At 50.7% G+C, this 23009-nt stretch overlaps 2 protein-coding genes across 2 annotated transcripts; both read right to left on the bottom strand.

Moving 5' to 3' along the window:
- Positions 1-1654: 1654 nt before the first annotated feature.
- Positions 1655-14298, bottom strand: USP21 (ubiquitin specific peptidase 21). Its single transcript, XM_066608755.1, has 14 exons — positions 14182-14298; positions 13381-13431; positions 12613-13288; positions 11985-12038; positions 10532-10655; positions 10322-10433; positions 9857-9994; positions 9716-9780; positions 8949-9052; positions 4610-4696; positions 4454-4532; positions 4174-4281; positions 2585-2699; positions 1655-2508 (listed from the first exon to the last, which is right to left on the bottom strand). Exons 2-14 carry the CDS (start codon positions 13383-13385, stop codon positions 2421-2423), a joined length of 1755 nt encoding a protein of 584 aa, XP_066464852.1. The 5' UTR covers positions 13386-13431; positions 14182-14298; the 3' UTR covers positions 1655-2420.
- Positions 14299-14712: 414 nt separating this feature from the next.
- Positions 14713-21074, bottom strand: UFC1 (ubiquitin-fold modifier conjugating enzyme 1). The gene is made up of 6 exons (XM_066608756.1): positions 20936-21074; positions 20212-20279; positions 20064-20127; positions 19921-19997; positions 15080-15170; positions 14713-14913 (listed from the first exon to the last, which is right to left on the bottom strand). The coding sequence occupies exons 1-6, from the start codon at positions 21056-21058 to the stop codon at positions 14842-14844; spliced, it is 495 nt and encodes a 164-aa protein (XP_066464853.1). The 5' UTR covers positions 21059-21074; the 3' UTR covers positions 14713-14841.
- Positions 21075-23009: the final 1935 nt, after the last annotated feature.

Below are 23009 nucleotides of genomic sequence, written 5' to 3' on the forward strand. Positions count from 1 at the left end.
AGGATAACGACACGTCGGGGCGGGGGGGGGGGAGGATAACGACACGTCGGGGCGGGGGGGGGGGGGGAGGATAACGACACGTCGGGGCGGGGGGGGGGGGGAGGATAACGACACGTCGGGGCGGGGGGGGGGGAGGATAACGACACGTCGGGGCGGGGGGGGGGGGGAGGATAACGACACGTCGGGGCGGGGGGGGGGGAGGATAACGACACGTCGGGGCGGGGGGGGGGGGGAGGATAACGACACGTCGGGGCGGGGGGGGGGGAGGATAACGACACGTCGGGGCGGGGGGGGGGGGGGAGGATAACGACACGTCGGGGCGGGGGGGGGGAGGATAACGACACGTCGGGGCGGGGGGGGGGGGGGATAACGACACGTCGGGGCGGGGGGGGGGGGGGGATAACGACCCGTCGGGGCGGGGGGGGATAACGACCCGTCGGGGCGGGGGGGGGATAACGACCCGTCGGGGCGGGGGGGGGATAACGACCCGTCGGGGCGGGGGGGGGATAACGACCCGTCGGGGCGGGGGGGGGGATAACGACCCGTCGGGGCGGGGGGGGATAACGACCCGTCGGGGCGGGGGGGGATAACGACCCGTCGGGGCGGGGGGGGATAACGACACGTCGGAGGGGGGGGATAACGACCCGTCGGAGGGGGGGGGATAACGACACGTCGGGGGGGGATAACGACACGTCGGGGGGGGATAACGACACGTCGGGGGGGGGATAACGACACGTCGGGGGGGGGGATAACGACACGTCGGGGGGGGGGATAACGACACGTCGGGGGGGGATAACGACACGTCGGGGGGGATAACGACACGTCGGGGGGGGGGGATAACGACACGTCGGGGGGGGGGATAACGACACGTCGGGGGGGGGATAACGACACGTCGGGGGGGGGGATAACGACACGTCGGGGGGGGGGGGGGATAACGACACGTCGGGGGGGGGATAACGACACGTCGGGGGGGGGGATAACGACACGTCGGGGGGGGGGGGGATAACGACACGCCGGCACTCAGGAGGGGGCGGGATAACGACACGCTGGCACTCAGGAGGGGGCGGGATGACGACACGCTGGCACTTGTGTGGGGGGGGGGGCGAGATGACGACACGCCAGCACTGGGGGGGGGCAGGATAACGACACGCTGATACTTGGGGGACAGGATAATGACACACTGATACTTGGGGGACAGGACACTCAAGCCATATACCTGCACTATACACTATTCCTGGTGAATGCTGCCCCCGGTGGATACATGACAGAATGGTGCTCACATCAGCAGTAAATACACAGAAGGCGTTTCTTTGGGTTTTATAAGAAGTTTACTCTTGTTGCCTTTGTCCCCGGTTGCAGGAGAGGAATAGTCTCTGCCAGGCATCTCATATAGAAATATTTCTGTACCAAAAATACTCATTAAAAACTTGTGAAGGTGGTGACAGACATAGGGTGGGGGCCTGTAGGTAGGAGTGGGGGTGACAGACACAGGGAGGCGGCCTGTAAGGGGGAGGGGGATAGACACAGGGCGGCGGCCTGTAAGGGGGGGGGATAGACACAGGGCGGCGGCCTGTAAGGGGGGGGGGGGGGAGATAGACACAGGGCGGCAGCCTGTAAGGGGGGGGGGGGGGGGAGATAGACACAGGGCGGCAGCCTGTAAGGGGGGGGGGGGGGGGAATAGCCTGTAGAGAAGGTGACAGACAAGGCCACTGCATGTAGATGGGGCACAATGATGGGGTGGCAGTCACACACGACTTCTTATTGCTGGACACGTATGAGGCTCCCTGTAAATATCAGTCCTTGATTCATTCATTGAATCCATTTCATAGTTATATCCGTATCTGGAAAAGCTGGGTGATGTCAGCGCAGACATTCTGGTGCTCATCCAGCCTTTCCAGGCTCCTGCAAGGCAAAGCTATCGCAGTATATATGATAGCGGCCAGATCACAGCAGTGCGGATTTCTGATGACTAAGTGACATTCTGGGGTCTGGGAAAGCTGGGTGACAACTGCTATGGGAGCAGTAACAGCAGCCACATTATGTGAACCAGCTTTCCCGGAGACATGATGATGACAGTAATGAAACATCGATTTGCCATTTAAGAAAGCCCTAAGAGGATAGAAATGTCAGACATATTGGATTTAAAGGTGCAGTAATCTCTAGATTGGGTCCAGTCCTAGTAAACAGTAAAGCTATCACCGAGGCGGTTGGGACTTGTGGTTCCACAGGAAGGTATGCTGGATAATCAGTCCTGATACCACTGACCGAGCAATCGTTTTATGTAACAGTCTTGAGTTCAATCTGAGATCATTAGTCTTTATTGCTTCTATCTCCCGCTCCTCCAGTCAAGCAGCAGCCAATCCCATTGGCTTACAGTAGCAGTCACAGGAGCCCCGCCCCTGCGGAGCACCCAAGTAGAATCACTTCTTCAGAGAGGATTCCTCCAGCTCGTAGAAGAGGACGTACGCCTCGCTGGACTGCAGCTGACTCTCACTGATGGGGCTGACCCTGCAGAAGAGAAGGAGACGTTATCATGGGGGTCATAGGAGCAGCTAACTACAGAGGAAAAAGGGGCGGGACTGACCGCGAGTCATTGTAGGAGAACCATCCGGATTGGTCCTTACAGTAAGCCGTGTAGTGTCCATAATGCACGCTGCCCGAGTGATTGCACAGAGCATACAGGTTGTACACAGGACTCCCTGCAAAACAACAAGGAGTCAGCACTGCAGCAACAGCATTAGAGTGTAAGCAACTTTGGCACAGGCAGTGAATTGTGAGCTCCTAGGACCAGTGTGATCTGTGCCGGTATCATCCAGTACACAGGACTCACTGAATAGGGTGTAGTCCCTGCTCTACCACAGACAATCAAAATAGTAGCCATTAACCTCTCCACTACCCTAGACCACCAGGACTGCAGACATTAACCCCTCCACTACCCTAGACCACCAGGGCTGCAGACATTAACCCCTCCACTACCCTAGACCACCAGGACTGCCGACATTAACCCCTCCACTACCCTAGACCACCAGGACTGCCAACATTAACCCTTCCACTACCCTAGACCACCAGGACTGCAGACATTAACCCCTCCACTACCTTAGCATGCCAGGTATGCAGATATTAACCCTGCACTATGAACTGCCAGGGAAGCAGACACCTTCACTAACAAGTACCATCAGGTATGCAGATATTAAGTCCTTCACTACCACAGACCACAAAGCATTAATCAACCACTAGAAATGCAGACATAAACCCCTCCACTACCATTGTCCACCAGTGAAGCAAGCATTGATACTCAAATACTACATATTACCACGTACAAAAGACATTCCCCACCACCCTGGACTGTCAGATATGTATATTTTAATCACTTTATTACCCCAAACCACCAGGCATGCAAGATATTAACTCTCCACCGCCCTAGATTAACAGCTATGCAGACATTAACCCTTTATTGCCCTACACCAACAGACATGCAAACATTAAAGGGTTTTTTTAAAGACTCAGATCTTGATCACTTGTTCTCAGGATAGGTCATCAATATCATATCGGTGGGCTCTGCCATTCGTGAGCCCTGTGGCCGCGATGCTTGGATGAGTGCTACAGCCGCTTCAGTGTGTAGCAGGCACAGCGCCATACATTATACAGTGGTTTAGCCTGATATAGAAGCTCAATCCCAATCATTCGAGTGGAACCGAGCTGCTCTCAGGCCATGTGACTCAGGAATGTGACGTCACATGCCTGAGAAGAGGCCGTGGCGCTCATGTGAGCTGACTAGTGGGTGGTCCCAAAAGGCAGACCCCTACCAGTCTGATATGGATGACCTATCCTGATGACAAGTCATCAATATCTGAGTCTGAGAAACACCTTTAACCCTCCCTCCTCCCCGCTGCCTTGGACCATCAGGAAAGCTGGCATTATGCCAAAAAGCCATTTCTTCCTTAATTCAGTGCTTTCTGGAAATTCCCCAGGATGCGGGTGACTGGGTCCTGTAATCTTGATTGTCCGCCCTGCAAAGGCTTCACTCGTTAATCTTAATCTGGTCATATGAGACCTTGACACTAATACCTGAGGAGCCTTGTGAGGTGAGGCGGATTACTGTGATATCCCACAAGTGAAAGTCCTCTGCAGGCACTGATATAATATATATTATATATTACACCTCCCACCTACCGGCTTTCTCACTGGCGAACTCCTTGAGGTTGAGTTTGTGAAGAGGGAAATCTACAACCACCGAACACTTCTTGATGGAGAAACGAGTGGTGGAAAATCTGTTCAGGTCTGGGAGGCAAGGGGTTAAGGAAGATAAAACATGGCAACAGATCTATACCAGACAGAATGATGTCCAGTTACTATGCCGGTATAAATCAGGTCACTAGGTGGCGCTCTTAGATACACACGCTAACAGCGCCACCTATTGTCGCTGCTGCAGAAGTGAATGTGAGTTGGATACGTAGGACGAGAATGCGGGGAAAGCGCTGGATGGTGAGTTTTTTCGTACTTTTCGTCTTCTGCCGGCAGCGGTCACAGATCTGTTAGAGAGAGGATTGGGTTATTATAAGGACATCATTGCGTTCTGGTCACGAGGACATGACTTCTGGGCGATTACCGGCGCGTTCTCTGAATTCAGCTCCTCCTCCTTTGTGAATAGGCTGAAGCAGTCGAGAAGGGAGACTTTCCCACCACTGAAGCCTTTCTGCAGAGAGAAGAGTAGAGGGTGGTTACACAACGCACTGCCGCTGGTCGCTGACTATACACACGGGACCTGCGATCCTATGGAACACCTGTTAGCGCAACTGGGTGCCATATTAGGTGTAGTCGGTGAGAAGAAAAAATCATCACTATTATTTCAGCTAGTATCCCGCTCGGAGAACACAGCAGAAGTATGCAGAAGACAGCGCTGCAGCTGTGTTCTGCATACTCTGCTCGGAGAGCTGAGCGCACCGAGTAGACAACAGCTGTATGCAGAAGACAGCTGGAGCGCTTTATTGTGCATACAGCATGAGCCTTCATTTACACACTTATGCCAAGTGAACGCTCAAAAATATCACTCAAACTACCGTTTGAGCGATCATCTTGCCGTGTTATTGCACATAACGATTATCGCTCAAGAGGTCTTTGGAGCGAGAATCGTTGTGTCTAAATGGGCCTTTACACATCCTGCTTGGTTGTTCTCAGCAAATACTTCATCTCCAAGCCCTCCTGTGTCTCTGGCATCTGTCATGCGTTGCAGGTCCTACATAATCACTGTGGAAGCTGGTTGGAATAAAGTCTTCTTCTGTAGAAGGATTACATCTGAAGAGTCATTCTCTAAGGGTAAAACCTATTGTCCAAGATCTGGCATTTCTTGTTTTATGTTAAAAACTTCTTTCTGCGCTCATTAGATAAGGAACAAATCTGCATTCTTAGTAAGAGGTCTTGTATCTAGTTGTTTTCTGCAGAGCATTTCAACTGCTTCTTATGAGTTTCTATGTATCTGAACTAAACTTCTTTAAGGCCGCCTGCACACGAGCGGAAATCCCGCCCCGGGATTTCCCGCGGGATTTCCGCCTCTGAAAGTTTGCATAGGAGTGCATTACAATACGCACTCCTATGCAGACGGCCGCGGTTTGGCCACGTGAAATCTCGCGCGGCAAACAAACCGCGGCATGTTCTAATTTTCTGCGGGGCACGCACTCACCTGGCCGCCGGCTCCGGTCTGCGCATGCGCCGGCTGCGCGGCAGCCGGCACATGAAAGAGCCAGGGCCGCCAGGCGCGGGTGAGTACGCGCTCGTCCCTGCAGGCGCTTGGGTCGGATCGCGCGGCGAGAATTCTCGCTGCCGGATCCGACCCGCTCGTCTGCAGGCGGCCTAAGGTATAAATTGGGGAAATAAAGAAACGCAGGCTATCTATAAGCAGAGAGATGGTGAGGGAACACATAGCTAACTTAAATGAATTCAAGTCTTAAAGGGGTTGTCCCGCGAAAGCAAGTGGGGGTATACACTTCTGTATGGCCATATTAATGCACTTTGTAATATACATCGTGCATTAATTATGAGCCATACAGAAGTTATTCACTTACCTTCCCTGCGCTGGCGTTCCCGTCTCCATGGCTCCGTCTAACTTCAGCGTCTAATCGCCCAATTAGACGCGCTTGCGCAGAAGGGTCTTCTGCCTTCGGCTCGGTCTGGCACGAGCGGTGTTCTGCCTCCGCCCCCTTCTACGCGTCATCGCGTAGCTCCACCCCGTCACGTGTGCCGATTCCAGCCAATCAGGAGGCTGGAATCGGCACACGTGACGGGGCGGAGCTACGTGATGACGCGTAGTAGGGGCGGAGCCAAAACGCCGCTGCTGCCGGAAAGACCCGAAGGCAGAAGACCCTTCTGCGCAAGCGCGTCTAATCGGGCGATTAAACGCTGAAGTTAGACGGAGCCATGGAGACGGGGACGCCAGCGCAGGAAAGGTAAGTGAATAACTTCTGTATGGCTCATAATTAATGCACAATGTACATTACAAAGTGCATTAATATGGCCATACAGAAGTGTATACCCCCACTTGCTGCCGCGGGACAACCCCTTTAAGGTCCAGATGAATTACATCCTAGGATACTAAAGGAAGCAGCGGATTGACAAGGCAACTGTTAGGTGGATTCACAACTGGCTGAGTGATTGTACTCAAAGAGTGGTCATAAATAGCTGCACATCCAAGTGGAAGAATGTATCAAGTGGGGTACCACAAGGCTCTGTCCGAGGCCCAGTGTTGGTCAACCTTTTTATAAATGATCTGGAGGAGGGAATTGATGGGAAACTGATCAAAATTTGCTGATGACACAAAGCTAGGAGGGATAGCTAACACTAGGGAAGAGAGTATTCAAAAAGATCTAGAAAAGCTTGCACAGTGGGCGGCGACTAACTAAATGGTATTTAGGCCTCGTTCCCATGGGCAACAAAGTCGCACGATTTTGTTGCGTTGCTACAAATCGCATGTATATGAAGCCCATGCTTTCCTATGGGTTCCTTCACACATGCGATGTTTTGTAGCCTGCAACAACCAGACACAAAAACCTCGCGGATTTGGCGATATGCACGTGACTCATGAGGTTTTTCAGCCCATGTTTCACTATGGAGCCTTCCTCTGTTGCGTCGCATGAAAACGCAGTTTGCATGCAATGCGATGCAACTTTGACAGTAGGAAATCCTGCTGCAGGGAAAAAAAATAAATAGTATACATCACCTTAGAAGCGCTGTCAGCCCGGCCGCATCTTCTTTCCGGCTCCCGGCACTGATTCTCTTCAACATCTTCTGGTCGGGAATGGAATAATCCCCGCCTCCTAGAAGCGCTGGCTGCGATTGGCTGATGCTTAGCCATGATCGATGAATACCTGTGATTGGTTCATCAAGCGCTGGCTGCGATTGGCAGCCAATCACAGTGTCAGCCAATCACAGCCAGCGCTTCCAGGAGGCGGGAATTTTTCAATTCCCAGCCAGAAAAGAAGACAATGACCAGTGCCGGTGAAGCTGCAGCAGAGCCATTTACAGCGCTTCTAGGTGATGTATACTTTTTTTCTTCTTCAGCTATGGCTTATTTTCAGCGTAGGGCTTATATTTCAAGCCCCTCCACCTGAAAATCCACACGAGAAACTGCAGCGATATGGCACGAACCAGCGATGTGATTTTCTCACAGCGATGCCATGTCGCCCGTGTGAACGAGGCCTTAACAAGGAGAAATGCAAAGTCCTACATCAGGGCAAGAAAAATGAAAAACAAAAAAAACACATACAGAATAGGAGGAATTGGGCTAAGCAGCAGCACATGTGAAAAAGACTTGGGTATACTAATAGATCACAGACTGAACATGAGTCAACATTATGATGCAGCAGCCAAAAAGGCAAACACAATTTTGGGATGTATTAAGAGAAGCACAGAGTCTAGATCACGTGAGGTCATTATCTCCCTCTACTCTTCCTTAGTCAGACCTCATCTGGAATACGTGTCCAGGGCACCCCACTTAAAAAAAGACATCAACAAACTGGAGCAAGTTCAGAGAAGAGTTACCAAGATGGTGAGCGGTCTGCAAATCATGTCCTATGAGGAACGGGAAAAGGATCTGGGAATGTTTAGCTTGCAGAAGAGAAAGCTGAGAGGAGACCTAATAGATGTGTACAAATATCTGAAGGGCTGTCACAGTGCAGAGGGATCAGCCCTATTCTCATCTGCACAAGGAAAGACTAGAAGCAATGGGATGAAACTGAAAGGGAGGAGACAAAGATTAGATATTAGGCAGTGAGGGTGATCAATGAGTGGAACAGATTGCCACGGGAGGTGGTGAGTTCTCCTTCAATGGAAGTATTCAAACAAAGGCTGGACAGACATCTGTCTGGGATGATTTAGTGAATCCTGCACTGAGCAGGGGGTTGGACCCGATGACCCTGAAGGTCTCTTCCAACTCTACCATTCTAGAATAATAATAAAGTGGCTTAAGACAAAATTGATATTACTGTCATTTCCCTAACACTCCAGATAACACAGTGATAACTCTCTGAGGACAGATAATGTAGTATATCTGACCTGCAGTCCTATGTAACCCCACCAATAACATAGTGATAGACTGTCGCCTGTTATTGTCCATTTGAGTCATAAGAGGGGCAGGTTGTCAGACCACTGCCTGCCGCCTGTTATTGCCCATATGAGCTATGAGAGGAGCAGGGTGTCAGACCACTGCCTGCCGCCTGTTATTGCCCATATGAGCTATGAGAGGAGCAGGGTGTCAGACCACTGCCCACATGAACCAGGCATACCTCCGCAGACACCGGCAGAGATAACCAGACCTCACAGAACATTAGTAAGGCCTGACAACTCTGTCCCCACACTTCTAGGTGAAGGGCAGCTGTCCGTTACGACCTCAGGAGCTGAAATCTGTGTGTGGGCTTCCCTTTAGACATTCCATCAGCTTCTACTTCCTTTCTCACCTTCGGGATGGGGAGGGACAGGTCACAGAAGACCTCAAATGTGGGCGATCGGTGGCCGCAGGACTGGCACTTAAGGCAACTCTTCAACTGGCCCACGAAGAGATCTACGGGAGCAGAATAAGCATCTAGAGTCAGTGTCTGCCACAGTCAATCACCTCACAAGAGCTGCTGGTACTTGTAGTCCAGGAACTGCTGCAGCGTTACAGAGGAGTGCTGCGTACATCAGATACAACACACGCCGTCCGCTCCTTCAATCCAAACACTTGGCTTCTCCTGTTCAGCTCATTCTCAGTCATCTCCAGAGCTGCATCCTCTATTTTTATACTCCAATCACCTCCAGAGCTGCGTTCAAAATCGCTGCATACGCCATTCAAATCCAGAGCAGCATTCACCATTTTTATACTCGAACTCCAGAGCTGCGTTTAAAACAACTATATTCCATTACCATTCTTATACTCAATACACTTCCAGAACTGCATTCAAAATCGCTGCACTCTATTCACCCCCAGAGCTGCACTCATACTTTTTAAACTTCACTGACCTCCAGAGCTGCATTAAAAATTCTTAAACTCTTAGTTACATCACAGATTCCCTTCCCTAACCCATAATGCATCACAGCAGAGAGAGAAACAGCAGGTAGAGAAGAACTACTGTAGCCTCAGTATTAGCACAAAGAATTGAATTGTGAATGCAGCTCTGGATGTGACTGGAGTATAAAATCCAGGATGTAAGAGTACGCAGTCCGGCCTGATGACACAACTACTTACCGACCACCTTACTGTCCTCCCGCTCCAGGTACCTCTTCCACATCTGATTGGCTCGTTCATCATCACTATGGAAAAGTGGCCACAAGTCAGTGATTGCCCCGCTCCTGCCCCGGATATACCACTACAGATAGAGACCCTTACCTAAGAGAGTCAGGGGGCTCTACACACACCGGGCGCTTGGTATCAGAGAGGATGCTGGGAGTTTTCCTGCACTTCCTGTTGATTTCTGCGTGAATTCGGTCCATGAAGAACTTGAGAAATTCCTGAGCATCCTGCTGGCTGAGAGAAGACGCAGACTGATGATATCACTGAGAAGGTCACTAGAGAGCAGCGGTGACATCACTGAGAAAGCAATCTATCCATTCACTAGACAGCAACGGTGACATCACTGAGAATGCCGCCTATCCATCACTAGAGAGCAGCGGTGACATCACTGACAATTCAGCCTATCCATTGACTAGAGAGCAGCTGTGACATCACTAAGAACGCAGCCTAGCCATCCACTAGAAAGCAGCGGTGACATCACTGACAATGCAGCCTATCAGTCCCTAGACAGCAGCGGCGGCATCACTGAGAACGCCTCCCATCACTCCCACATCCACTTACCTATACCCTGTAAAAGATGGGACGTATTTTTGGAAGACGGCTCGTAGTCGTGCTGGGTTTGCGGCGTCAGGAGCCTCAGGGCTCCATAATGAAGCAATAACATCAGCGAAGGCTTAAAGAATCAAAAATGAATAATATTAAAATGGTGATAAGAGCGCCCCCTAGGTGACACGGTAATGATCATATGAGGGGCTGTATGCAGAGACCTACCCTCCGTGAGTTCCTGAGGTGTCCTGCAGCTCACCGGCTGCTCTTGGCGGTACTCCTGGCGCAGGACGTAGTCTCGTAGCGGTCGTGTGCTGCTGAGACACTGGAGGACGGCATTCAGGAAGCACTGCAGGCAGACAACAGCAGCTGCTTAGATACTAACACTGCTGGGGTGTATCTAAAGGTCTGACAACACCACATCCATAAGTGAAGCTGAATGAGATTTGTGCAGGCAGTGGTCACTATAGACTAGAGTGGGCAGCTGCAGCCACTGAACGTCCTCAGGGGGTACTAAGGGGCATTGCCCGACTGCGCACACTGTCAGCTCTCAGCCAATCAACAGCTCTGATAGGAATCTCGCTGGGCTTCGTACGATCTCCGCAGGCGCACGGTGGGCTGATTAGAAGAGCTGCAGGTCTCCAGGTATTTGGCGCATTCCTGGCAGCTCTGTGCGCCTTCAGAGAAATGCCGCCTACATTCCTGGTGTGAAGTATACATAAATCTGTGGGTCCAGGACTGCCGCGCCCCCTAATGATAAGTCCCGCCCACAAAAAGTAGCATATTGCACTTAATATTGCATATCTAAAGGGCGGGGACAGATATTGCACATTTAAGGGGCGGGGACATATATGAGGCGGGGACAGGTAAGGGGTGGGTACGTATATGGGGCAGGGTTAAATATTGTACATCTAAGGGACGGGGAGAGGTAAAGGGCGTGAATAAATAGTGCACATTTAAGTGGTGGGGACAAGTAAGGGACAGGGATATATATGAGGCAGGGACAGATACTGCACATCTAAGAGGCGGGGACAGGTAAGGGGCGGGGATATATACAAGGCGGGGACAGATATTGCAAAGGTAAGGGGTGGGGACAGGTAAGGGGTGGGGATATATGTGAGGCAGGGACAGATATTGCACATCTAAGAGGTGGGGACAGGTAAGGGGCAGGGATATATATGAGGCAGGGACAGATACTGCACATCTAAGAGGCGGGGACAGGTAAGGGGCAGGGATATATATGAGGCAGGGACAGATACTGCACATCTAAGAGGCGGGGACAGGTAAGGGGCAGGGATATATATGAGGCAGGGACAGATACTGCACATCTAAGAGGCTGGGACAGGTAAGGGGCGGGGATATATACAAGGCGGGGACAGATATTGCAAAGGTAAGGGGTGGGGATATATGTGAGGCAGGGACAGATATTGCACATCTAGAAGGTGGGGACAGGTAAGGGGCGGGGATATATACAAGGCGGGGACAGATATTGCACATCTAAGAGGCGGGGGCAGGGATAGATATTACACATCTAAGGCGCAGGGACAGGTAATTAACATTTTAAAAGGGCAGTTCCCTAGTACTATAACCACTGATATACAGACTCTACCACTCAGTCATCAGACATGCTGCCATCTGTAGTTCTACCAGTTAAAAAAAAAGCAGACCGTACACTCACCGTGTTGCCTAAATTGCGCAGTCCGACGTGGCCTGATCCGAGGACAGGAGGGGGCTGCAAGGAGGAAGAGACAAGGAGTTCAGCACCTGCAGCCGTAGTGTGTGCCTCGATCACCCAGCCAGGACAGGTAGGTGGGCGCCGTCCCCTCCCCCGGCTTTACCTCGCTAGACATGAGTAGGAGCCCCATCATGGCGGTATGGACCACAGACTCGGAGATGTCCACCCCCCGACCCTGGACGCCCTTCTTGTCAGTCAGGGTGCGCTGCAGCTTCTGCGGGAGCTCCACCAGCCCGGGCATGGTGCGGCTCTGCAGTGGTGCCAGCCTCTTGTGCCCGCTAGCTCTCAGGAGAATGAGGGGGATTACAGGGACGCGGCGCTGCCCTCATCCTCTCAGCGGATTGTCACTGCGACTATTCAAGGTGCCTCAGCCGGCTCATCTCCTGAGGATTAATTAGCCAGAGGGGGAGGGGAGGGCGGCGCACGCTGCTGGCACACGGGGACGACTAGACGACCTTGGGTAACCGCAGGACGCAGCATGCCAAGGAACGCTGACTGCAAACATAGTAGGAAAGCTGGGTGACAACCAATATGGCCGCCAGCAGAGCATGATGGGATGTGTGATACTCACAGGAGAGAACGGCAGCTTTCCCTGGGTCTCGGTTCCCTTCGTATTGGAGGGTTCACTGGCGGGCGGCGGGCTCCCCGGAAGGGGTTTCCTTGCTTCACTTCGAGGGGCGCTGCAGAGCTTCTGGGACAGGTCCAGGCTGGGCAGCGCACCAACTCTCCGTAGCGAGCTGCTCCGCTTCAGCCCCGCCGTGTCCAGTGGCGGTTTCCGGCTGGAGGATGCGCTCCGCTCTCTGACTGCCACCCGGGGCGGGCCTCCGCTGCTCAGGTCCATGTGACTGACAGATTTAGCGCGGGACAGACTCCCAACCACCGTCCGAGGGGCCGGGGTGATGGATTTAATGGTGGTCACCGCCGGGCTGCTGACTTTGATCATGTGATTGGCTTTCATGGGCCCCTTCTTGCTGACGGAGTCCCCCCGCTGAGTGCTGCGCCCGCGCTCCGGCTTACACCGCTCCACCACCACAGGGGGAGGGGGCAAAGGGCGCAATTTCTGATTGAAGCTGCCATTGCTGAAAAGCGTGCTGGAGTAAGCGGAGCGTTCTTGGCTGACCGTCCTCAGTGAGGTGACCACCCGGCCGGCCGCAGCGCACTGCGAAGTGATGGCGGGGGTATCACGACTCCGCGCAAATCTGGGCTCACAGACTTGAGGCATTGCACATCGGGTGGAAAGGGGGGCCCTGTGGGGAAGAGAATATTGAGGCACAACAAGGAACTCACAGGACTGGGAAGGGGGGGGCGTCACATGTGACAATACGGCGGGGGGTCCTACCTCATTTCCCGCAGCAGTCCCGGCCTCGCTCTCGCCTCACATCTCTGCGGCCTGCGAGACAAGAAGCCGGTTATATATCGGGGGTCTCCGGGGATTTTATGGGGTAAGAATAGAATTCTACAGGGAACGCTGGCCCTTTAAGAGTAGTGCTGTGCGCTTAACCCCTGAGTTACTAGGAAGGGTGATGTGTAATATACAAGAGATGTAGTCTACATAGGAGGGTCTGTGGTATATACCGGGGGTCCGCACTATATACAAGGGGTGTTACATACTGAGAGAGTCCATATTACATACGAGGAGGGTCATATACTGAGAGGGTCCACGTTATATACAAAAGGGGGGGGGCATATACTGAGAGGCTCCACGTTATATACAGAAAGGGGGGCATATACTGAGAGGGTCCACTTTCTTTATATAAAGGGGGGGGTATACACTGGGAGGGTCCATGTTATATACAGAAAGGGGTGGGGATTCATATACTGGAAGGTCCACATCATATACAGTTGGAGGTGGTGGTGGTGGGGTCATGTACTGAGAGGATCCACGTTATATACAGGAGGGGGGGGTCATATACTGGAAGGTTCCCGTTATATACAGGGTAGGGGGGAGCAGTTGTCATATACTGGAAGGTCCAAGTTATACACAGGAGGGGGGAGTAGTGTCACACATACTGGGAGGGTCCATGTTATTTGCAGGGGTGTCAGATATGAGGAGAGACCACATTATCTACAGGGGGCGTCAGAGGCTGCAGGTGATAGACAGGAGGGGGCGCTATACCTACACGGCCGCTGAATACGTTACCTGCAGGCGCGGTGCAGCAAGTCTTACGGCCTTCCGTTCCACGGCTTCATAGCAACCGCAGCCTCCTCCATCTTCCCCGTATCCCCTCCTCCGCATGCGCAGCTCTCCATGTGGCCACACCCATTATTTACAAACGTTGTTATGGAGACCGGCGGCGGGAGATTGCCACAGGTAGGCACTTTCTACAGACTTCCGGTAACTATGGAAACCGGAAGTTACATCATGGCCATCTTTAATACTGGCAATGATTGAGCTCAACGAGAATGCTGTGCTTTCCACATAGCACGCAGCGCCCCCTACAGTGCAGTCTGCCGCTCTGGCCTGTCTGCTTACATCACATTTTCTGGGGCATTTAGTTTTCCTCAGCTATAGAAATGTTACATCATCCACACATTATATTTCATGGGAGCTGCGCCCATTATGTACATGCAGAGTAGCACCATGACCCCCGTCCCTCAAACCCCATCATACAACCTGCTGCCAGTCTGCTCTGGTCTAAAATCTCTATAAAATAAACCTGGAGGTGGAAAATTGTGGCGAACGAGGTTTATTATAATAACAATAGCGTAAACCGATGGAAACGAACAGTTCATGTAAATAATGGCGCGGCAGGCGCTCCGCGGAGGATTCTGCCACCGTCCCTCTTCTTCATGCTCGGAATCAGTTGTCTTTGTGTTTGATCTGTCCTTTACTGATGAGATCGGGAATCTCCACCGCCATCCACGGCCCGAGCTACGAGAAAGCGGAAGAGCGTGAGAACCGCGAAACAGCGGATAGAAAAGAAACTATGCATTACTTGGGCCTTTCTGAGCTCAGTAGGCGTAATGGCCGCAGCGATACATACCGCCAGCAATGTAATGATTGAGGAGCGCTCAGCCACCACCATTATCGTACTCACCCCCAGGGCGATGAGATGCGCCAATCCAAATTTAGGGACGTTCCGTGCCCACAGCGGCTTGAAATGCTCCGTCAGACAAATCTTACCGCCTCTGAAGAAAGAAACCATCATTAATAGGGTCCCGACACAAACTGCCGTGTGCCCGTGTAGCGTAGACGCAGCCCGCTACGTGCGTATAGCGCCTCCATGAAATCCACGCCATTGTAGCGTCCTATTGAAATTTTCCTGCACACATTTTGCAGTCCGTGCCATGGAAAAAACAACAGACATATTTTCTTAACAAGGAAACCGCGCCAGCCGACCGCAGCGGGAATTCCGCACGTAGGACTCGGACGCGCAGCCTCAGACTACGCATCGGATCCGCGGTGATCTGATAAAGATCCGACACATACAACGATACGCAGCATGTCATTTTTTTTTTCCCATTGCGGCCTTGCTCCTCTCTATTGGAGAGCCGGCCGCATTGGAAAAGCATGTGGCTAAGTGCAGCGGGTTTTAAAGCTACGCTAATCACGTGGTTTTTCGCTGCGGCAAAACTGAGAGATTTCCGCGGTGAAAGATGTCAAAATTCGGAACCAAATGGTGCAGTTTTTAAGGTGGATTTTGCGCTGCAGAAAATCTGGAGCGAATCCACCCCGTTCGGACGCACTGACGGGACGGAATAGTCAGCCATGCGTAAACATCGCCATGTCTGATGCGCAGATACTGAGAGTAACAGGATGCTGCTGGCGCCTCCACACCCAAACCTACATTAAGGCCAGGTGCACACAGGGCAGATTTGGCGCAGAATTTCCCTGCGGCACATCCGCCTACAGTCGCTAATCCTGGGACTGACCAGCCCTGTGGACGAGATTTTTGACAAATCCCTCGCGGCAAAGTCGGTGCGGTTTCCCGGGATGCAGCACGTCATTTCTTTTTCCATTGCGGCCTCGCTCCTCTCTACGGGAGAGTCGGCTGGAACGGAAAAGCATTTCATTCTCCATAGAATGTACTGAGAAACTTTTAAAAGATTCTAAGTGGAGTGAACTGAAAACAAAAAAAACGAAATTCCACCATTTATGTGTACGTCTTGTTTCCACGGCGCACAAACTGCAACAGAAATAACCTCATCACTTCATTCTATGGGTCGGTACGATTACTGCAATACCAAACTTGTATAGTTTTGCGATGGCTCATTTTTTGCGGGACCTTCTGAAGATTCTCCATTCTGGAGAGCGTACGGCTTTTTGATCGCTTTTCATTACATTTTTTCTTGGAGAAAGAGTGACCAATAAAAGCGAATTAAAACAAAGAAAAATCTTTTTTTTTTTTTTAATTAATTAGTAAAATTATTGATAAAAAAAAAAAAAAAAAATGTAATTTAAGTCCCCAGAGGGAACAAAGACTTTCGCTGCCTCGAGTGCTTCTGCCATAGCATACATCATACTGCGATCTGACAGGCAGCCTATTAAGCCACCCCACAGGCATGATAGGCACTCTACAATGACAACCCTGGGGCCTTTCAAAAGGACCCCAATTGTCATGACACCCTCATGGAAACCCGCAATCTTAGTCGCATTCCAAGAGCCATAGCTTTTTCATTTTTCCATTGACAGCCATAGTAGGGCTTGTTTTTTTGCGGGATTATTTTTTAATGCCATCATTTTTGGGTATATAGAATGTATTGTATAACGTTTGTAAAAATTTTTGGGAACTTGTAAAATTTTGATCGCTTTTTATTCCATTTTTCATAGGTGCAAGATTATCAAAATCTGTAATTCTGGCATGTGTTTTATTTTTCACTACTTATTCACACTTTAAAAGAGTTTTTTTAATGGCTGCATTCAAAGACCCCTAGCATTTAAATTTTTTCATCGATGGAGCTGTGGAGCTGTGTAAAGGCCCATTTACACCAGCCGATGATTGCTTTAAAAAAAAAAAAAAAACCCCGCTAATTGGCGATTGTTTTAGCGATAAACGTTGCGTCAAAATGTACACACATCGTGCGCTTTTCGGGCACTGCTAGTTGATCGTTAAATTCAGTCCAACCTAAAAATCGGCGTTCAGCCTTATCAGCTGATAGCATTGTTTCCCCGTGGAGAGCAAAGGATCTTAGTGCAGATAATAGCCCTGGGGCTATTAACTGCATTCAGCTAAGGGTGCCTACCCACCATCGTTACGTTTTCACTGCGAAGTTTGCAGCGTTTTTTTTTCTCCAGATGTCTATGGGACTTGTTAATGTTAAAATCGCAACGCAGCAAAAAAACCCCAAAAAACCGCGATTGTGGTAAATTGCGATTTTTGCCGTGTCACAATTTGATTTTTTTTCCCCCCATGCTGTGCACCCTGCAGATTAACCCCTTCCCGTTCCAGGACATACATCTACGTCCTGCAGTGTCGGGGTATGTATGAAGAGAGATTGCGGTGCGACCTCTCTTCATACAGCGCGGGCATCAGCAATTTATTACAACTGACACCCGTGGGCAATAGCTGCAATCGTACAGCATGAAGTTATACTGCAGAAGCAATTAAAGCTTTGCTAGTTGTGGTCCCTCAGGGGGAGGGGGACAAAAAAAAACCCAATACATATTTGGTATCTCCGCGTCCGTAAAAGTGTGATCTATCAAGGTAGAACATTATTTACCCCGCACAGTGAACGTCATCAGAAAAAAATAAAATAAAGTACGCCAGAAATGCACTTTTTCAGTCACCGTTTCCCAGAAAAAAAATGCAATAAAAAGCAATTAAAAAGTCTTATGTATTCCAAATTGGTAATGACTAGAGATGAGCGAGTATACTCGCTAAAGGCAATTGCTTGAGCGAGCATTGCCTTTATCAAGTACCTGCCCGCTCGAGACAGAATGTTCGGGTGCCGGCGGCGGGCAGAGGGCTGCGGGGGAGAGCGGGGAGATCTCTCTCCCCCCTGCTGACTGCCGCTACTCACCGCTCCCCTGCGCCGGCACCCGAACCTTCAGTCTCGAGCGGGCAGGTACTCGCTAAAGGCAATGCTCGCTCAAGCAATTGCCTTTACCGAGTATACTCGCTCATCTCTAGTAATGACGTAAACTAGAGGACATCCCGTAAAAAATGAGCCCTCGCACAACTACATCAACGGAAAAATAAAAGTTACTGCCCGCAGAAAATGATTAAAAAATTAAATGTCTTTGAAAAATAATACAAGTACGGTACTACAGCACAAAAAAAAAATAAATTATGTATATATACACACACAAGTTTGGTATTGTAGTAATCGTACTGACCCATAGAATAAAGTTATGTCATTTTTGTTGCAGTTTGTGCGCCGTAGAAACAAGACGCACTGAAAGATGGTGGAATGTGGGTTTTTTTTCATTTTACTCCACTGTTAAAAAAAAGTTTTTCAGTACATTATTTGGTACTTTAAATAGCACCATTGAAAAATACAACTCGTCCTGCAAAAAACAAGCCCTCATACAGCGACAAGGATGGATAAATAAAGGAGCTATGATTTTTTAAAAGGGGGGGGGGGTGAGGGGGGCAGTGTCATTAAGGGGTTGAATAATGTAGTAACTTCCTTCTCTCCGTCATTACGAACGCAGTCATTACCATGTGTGTAATTTTGTTTTTAATTTTTTACAAACTACAGGGAGAAAGGTGGGGTTTTGGAGTTTTCATTTCTTGAAAATTCTTACTATTTTTTTTTTTCACTTCAACTCTTTAAAAATTTTTGCATAATACTTTTTTCTTTATTCTTCTAATACTCTCAGACAGACTAAGCGTCACAGCCTAAGTTAGCTGGCAGACCCGGAGGCTATAATCAAGCCTCCGGGTGCCACAGAGACAATGATTATATTGCAGGGGGTCCGATGGTGACAGTCCTTTACATGCTGCGGTCGCACAGACCGTGGCATGTAAAGGGTTAACATAGCGGGCATCAGAGGTTCTCTGTTCTTTGCTGTAAGAGCTGGTGCCCGATGACCAGCTGATGAGCTGGTGCAGCTGATCACCAGCTCTCCCTGCCACGGGGACCATAGGCCGGCTTCTGACAAGCCGATGGTCTCCATGGCAACCTGTAAACAGTGCAGGAATTTAAAAAAGAAGCGGGAAGTTGCCGGCAGATCGGTTATATCTTGCTGCTTCTTTTGTTAAAGTCCTGCACTGTTCTGTGTAGACTGTGCAGGCAGAGCACAATGCCACAGCTTATGGCATTGTGCTCTGCAGGTTCCATAGTGAAATATAGCCTGGAAATTTCCCGAGCTATATCACTATGGGCAGTAGAACTCATCCTGGAAAATTTCCAGGCGTGCCACTAAAGGGGTTAAAGGGTTAAAAGCTCGATAAGCAGCGAGGCTTATGGGAGCTGTTGTAGGCTGGTGTTACCTGTAAGAAACAGCCGGCACCCATGGTGTATGGAGCAAGATCATTCTGCAATCCCCTTCATACATACCCCGAAAACTGCAGGACGTAACCGTACATCCTGTGTCGTTAAGGGGTTAAAAATGCAGGTCTGACTACCCCAATGCAGATCAATAGGGACTCAGCGCTCCGCATATACGCCCATGGAAATGAGACAAAGATATACGGATTTTGACAGCGGATTATTCCGTCCCATTGGAAAAACCCCTGTAGAGTCATGTGCAGTGTTATTAAACTAGGGGGCGCAGTTGCTTCTGCTAAGTACTAACTAGATGGCATTAAGGCTTATGTAAATTGAACAGACCGGAGAGAGGTCACATGACATCCCCTGTAGCCACATTTCCATCCAACTCGAAGAGTCCTGTTCCCAGGGAGTCCGGGGCTCACCCCTCCCTAGTGACAGACCCCTTTAAGAACGCCCCGTTGGTAGTTGTACGTTCTTGACTTGTACTTTACAGCTCTCGTACCTGTACATTTTTGCCGTCTTCCCGTCCAATTCCGGAATGGCGATTTCAGGCGCCGTGGAGGGATAAGTGACCGGAATCTGTAATGACACATAATTTAGGACACGCCTCGTATCTTGTAATAAAAAACTTCTAAAAAAACTCACATCAAACTCGACGTCAAACTCGTACTTGAGGAGCTCGTGGATGTACCAGCACTTCCCGAACCACCTGCAACAGACAGCAACCATTACCGAGTGCAGTACACGTGCTGGTAGCCGGGGGCGCTGCAGGGGGATCAACCCCAGATCTTACCGGGTGCCCTCCTTGTTGGACTCCAGGCGGAACCAGTCGTTGTCGGCCTTCTTGTTATTCTCTACATACTGGGGGAACAAAGGGGGAGATTAGAAAGGAGGTCATGGCGACATTAGAGACCTGCGACCGGGAAGAATACCCAATCCACCAGGGGGCAGCAGGTCTGGGGCTATAAGTGAGGGGACGCCCCCGACAAACTGCACACAAAAGACGACCCGTAGCTTTCTCCTGCATAAATTCGTACATATCCTGCGCATTTGCTGCGTATTTACTGGACGCCAGTGAATTTAATGGTACATTTTGGTACAGATGAATATAAGACCCGCTGTGTGTAAAGTCAGTGGGAAATATCCGTCCGTAACATGCGTGTAAACAATCGGCGTGCAGATACACCTGTGCGAAGGAGCCCTTATACACGGCCCTGAACACTGCTGTGGCCCCCGGGGACAAGGAGGTCACCCTCTGATGGCAAAACCTTACAGGACAGGCGGCGCAGTAGGGAGCTGGAGTCTAAGCGGGCATCCATAGGCCAACACAGAGGGGGCAGCAAACAGTGAAGGGGGACTTACAAGCTAATACTGGGGGTACAATAAGCTTTATCACCAGTAGGGGGAGCAGGAATCAGGAGGAAACTCCAGTACATGTCATCAGCTGATTTGACAGCCGGAACCTTTCTCCCGTTCTGCATGTTCCCGGGGGCGCGTTACCACGTGACACCCCCCACCTTAATGAGCGCCTGGTATTCTTCCTTCAGCCGCTGCACCCACAGTTCCTTATCCCTAGGACTGGCATTGGTTTTCAGCAGAGGAATCTCTGACACCACCCGGCGAGTCGCCTCATCCACCATGTTGAAAAGGGAAGGGAATCCCGGAAGCGGAAGTGTTTGTCATGCCAGTATTAAGCCGGGGCAGCCATATTGATTACTGGCATGAACAGTTTCTGCTTCTTTACCTCCCCCTGAGGGTGGTAAGTGACTCTACAGCCTGGTGGATGGATTAATGGACTGACACCGGGAAAGTAGTTATATAAAAACTGCCATGAAATCATAAATAAAGGCTTTATGGATTGTAGGAATGTGTGCACCGCTGCAGGCGCAGCCCAGAGAAGGCCACTCCTTGTATACATGATGACCCCTACTGCGGATTCCAGTGCGTCATCACGTCTAGAAATTTCATAACCTGCTCATATGTAATCGGGACGCCTCGGTATAAATGGCTGCAACAGACCTTGGAGCACCGCAGGGGAGGGGTCAGATATGCTAATTTGTGTTTATGAAGGGGAGGAGCCATGTGATTGACAGCCGCTCATTGAGCAATATGTCCCGGAGACCCTATGTCCAGGGGGAGGGGGGGGGGGGGGGGGGCGCGTTACCTCGTATATGGCCTTCAAAGAAGCAGTCGGGCTGTAAGATGTAAGCTCCTCCCCTGAGAAAACAGGATGCTTCTTTTTTATGTCATGTGACCTCTTTCTGCTCTGTTGAATGGGTGAGAAGACACACGGGGAGGGGCTAATCCAGAAAACGGTTTAACAGCCCCTGCCTGGAGCTTTGGGTGATTATGTTATTAGGGATTCCTTTGGATGTCATAAATGTGAAGACATGGGGAATATTTTAGAATGGTAGAGTTGGAAGGGACCTCCAGGGTCATCGGGTCTAATCCCCTGCTCAGTGCAGGATCACTAAGTCATCCCAGACAGATATTTGTCCAGCCTCTGAACACTTCCATTGAAGGAGAACTCCCCACCTCCCGTGGCAACCTGTTCCACTCATTGATCACCCTCACTGTCTAATATCTAATCTGTGTCTCCTCCCTTTCAGTTTCATCTCATTGCTTCTAGTCTTTCCTTGTGTAGATGAGAATATGGCTGATCCCTCTGCACTGTGACAGCCCTTCAGATATTTGTAGACCGCTATTAAGTCTCCTCTCAGCCTTCTTGTTTGCAAGCTAAATATTCCCAGATCCTTTAACCGTTCCTCATAGGACATGATTTGCAGACCGCTCACCATCTTGGTAACTCTTCTCTGAACTTGCTCCAGTTTGTCGGTCTTTTTAAAATTGGGGTGCCCAGAACTGGACACTGTATTCCAGATAAGGCCTGACTAAGGCAATATACGCTACGTTGGGAGAGATAAAACTGGTGAACGGGCGCACAAATCAAACGTTTGTGCACCCGTTCAGATGGCATGGGTCCCGGCGCATATACGCCGAGACTACCATGCCATTGCCCCTTTCCTCTCCCTCCCCACTGCAGGCTCACCTCTGCTCTCCTCCCTGCTTGTTCTTTGCAATGGGAGGGGGTGGGGCAGGGGAGGAGCTTAGTGCTGGCCCATTCCACCACCTCACATTGATGGCTATGTACAAGGAGTGGGACGAGGGCAGGAGCTTAGCCCCTTGTCCGCAGCCAGCAATGGGAGGAGGCGAGATGGGACTGCACTTAGTTCCACCCCCATCCCACCCCCTCCCATTGCAAAGAGCCAGCGGAGAGGAGTGAGCAGAGGTGAGCCTGCATGGGGGGAGGAGACCAGAGGGAGGGAGATTAGCAGCCACTCTGCTAAACTCCCCCCCACCTCCGTGCGCTGCCATGGGCTCCCAGAGGAGCCCATGCACAAGCCGATGTATTCCGGCCCAAAAGATAGTTCTAGGACTATCTTTTGGGCCCGACGTAAAAACACCTGGCGCTATATTGGCCAGACGGGCGCTTTTACGTCTCAGGAATACGGCGATGTGATCTGATACATTGATATCCAATGCATCAGATCACAGCGTATATCAGCCGGCCAGCCGATATACGCTCGTGGG

This window comes from Eleutherodactylus coqui, chromosome 6 (genome assembly GCF_035609145.1).
Source record: "Eleutherodactylus coqui strain aEleCoq1 chromosome 6, aEleCoq1.hap1, whole genome shotgun sequence".
NCBI classification, from domain to species: Eukaryota; Metazoa; Chordata; class Amphibia; order Anura; family Eleutherodactylidae; genus Eleutherodactylus; species Eleutherodactylus coqui.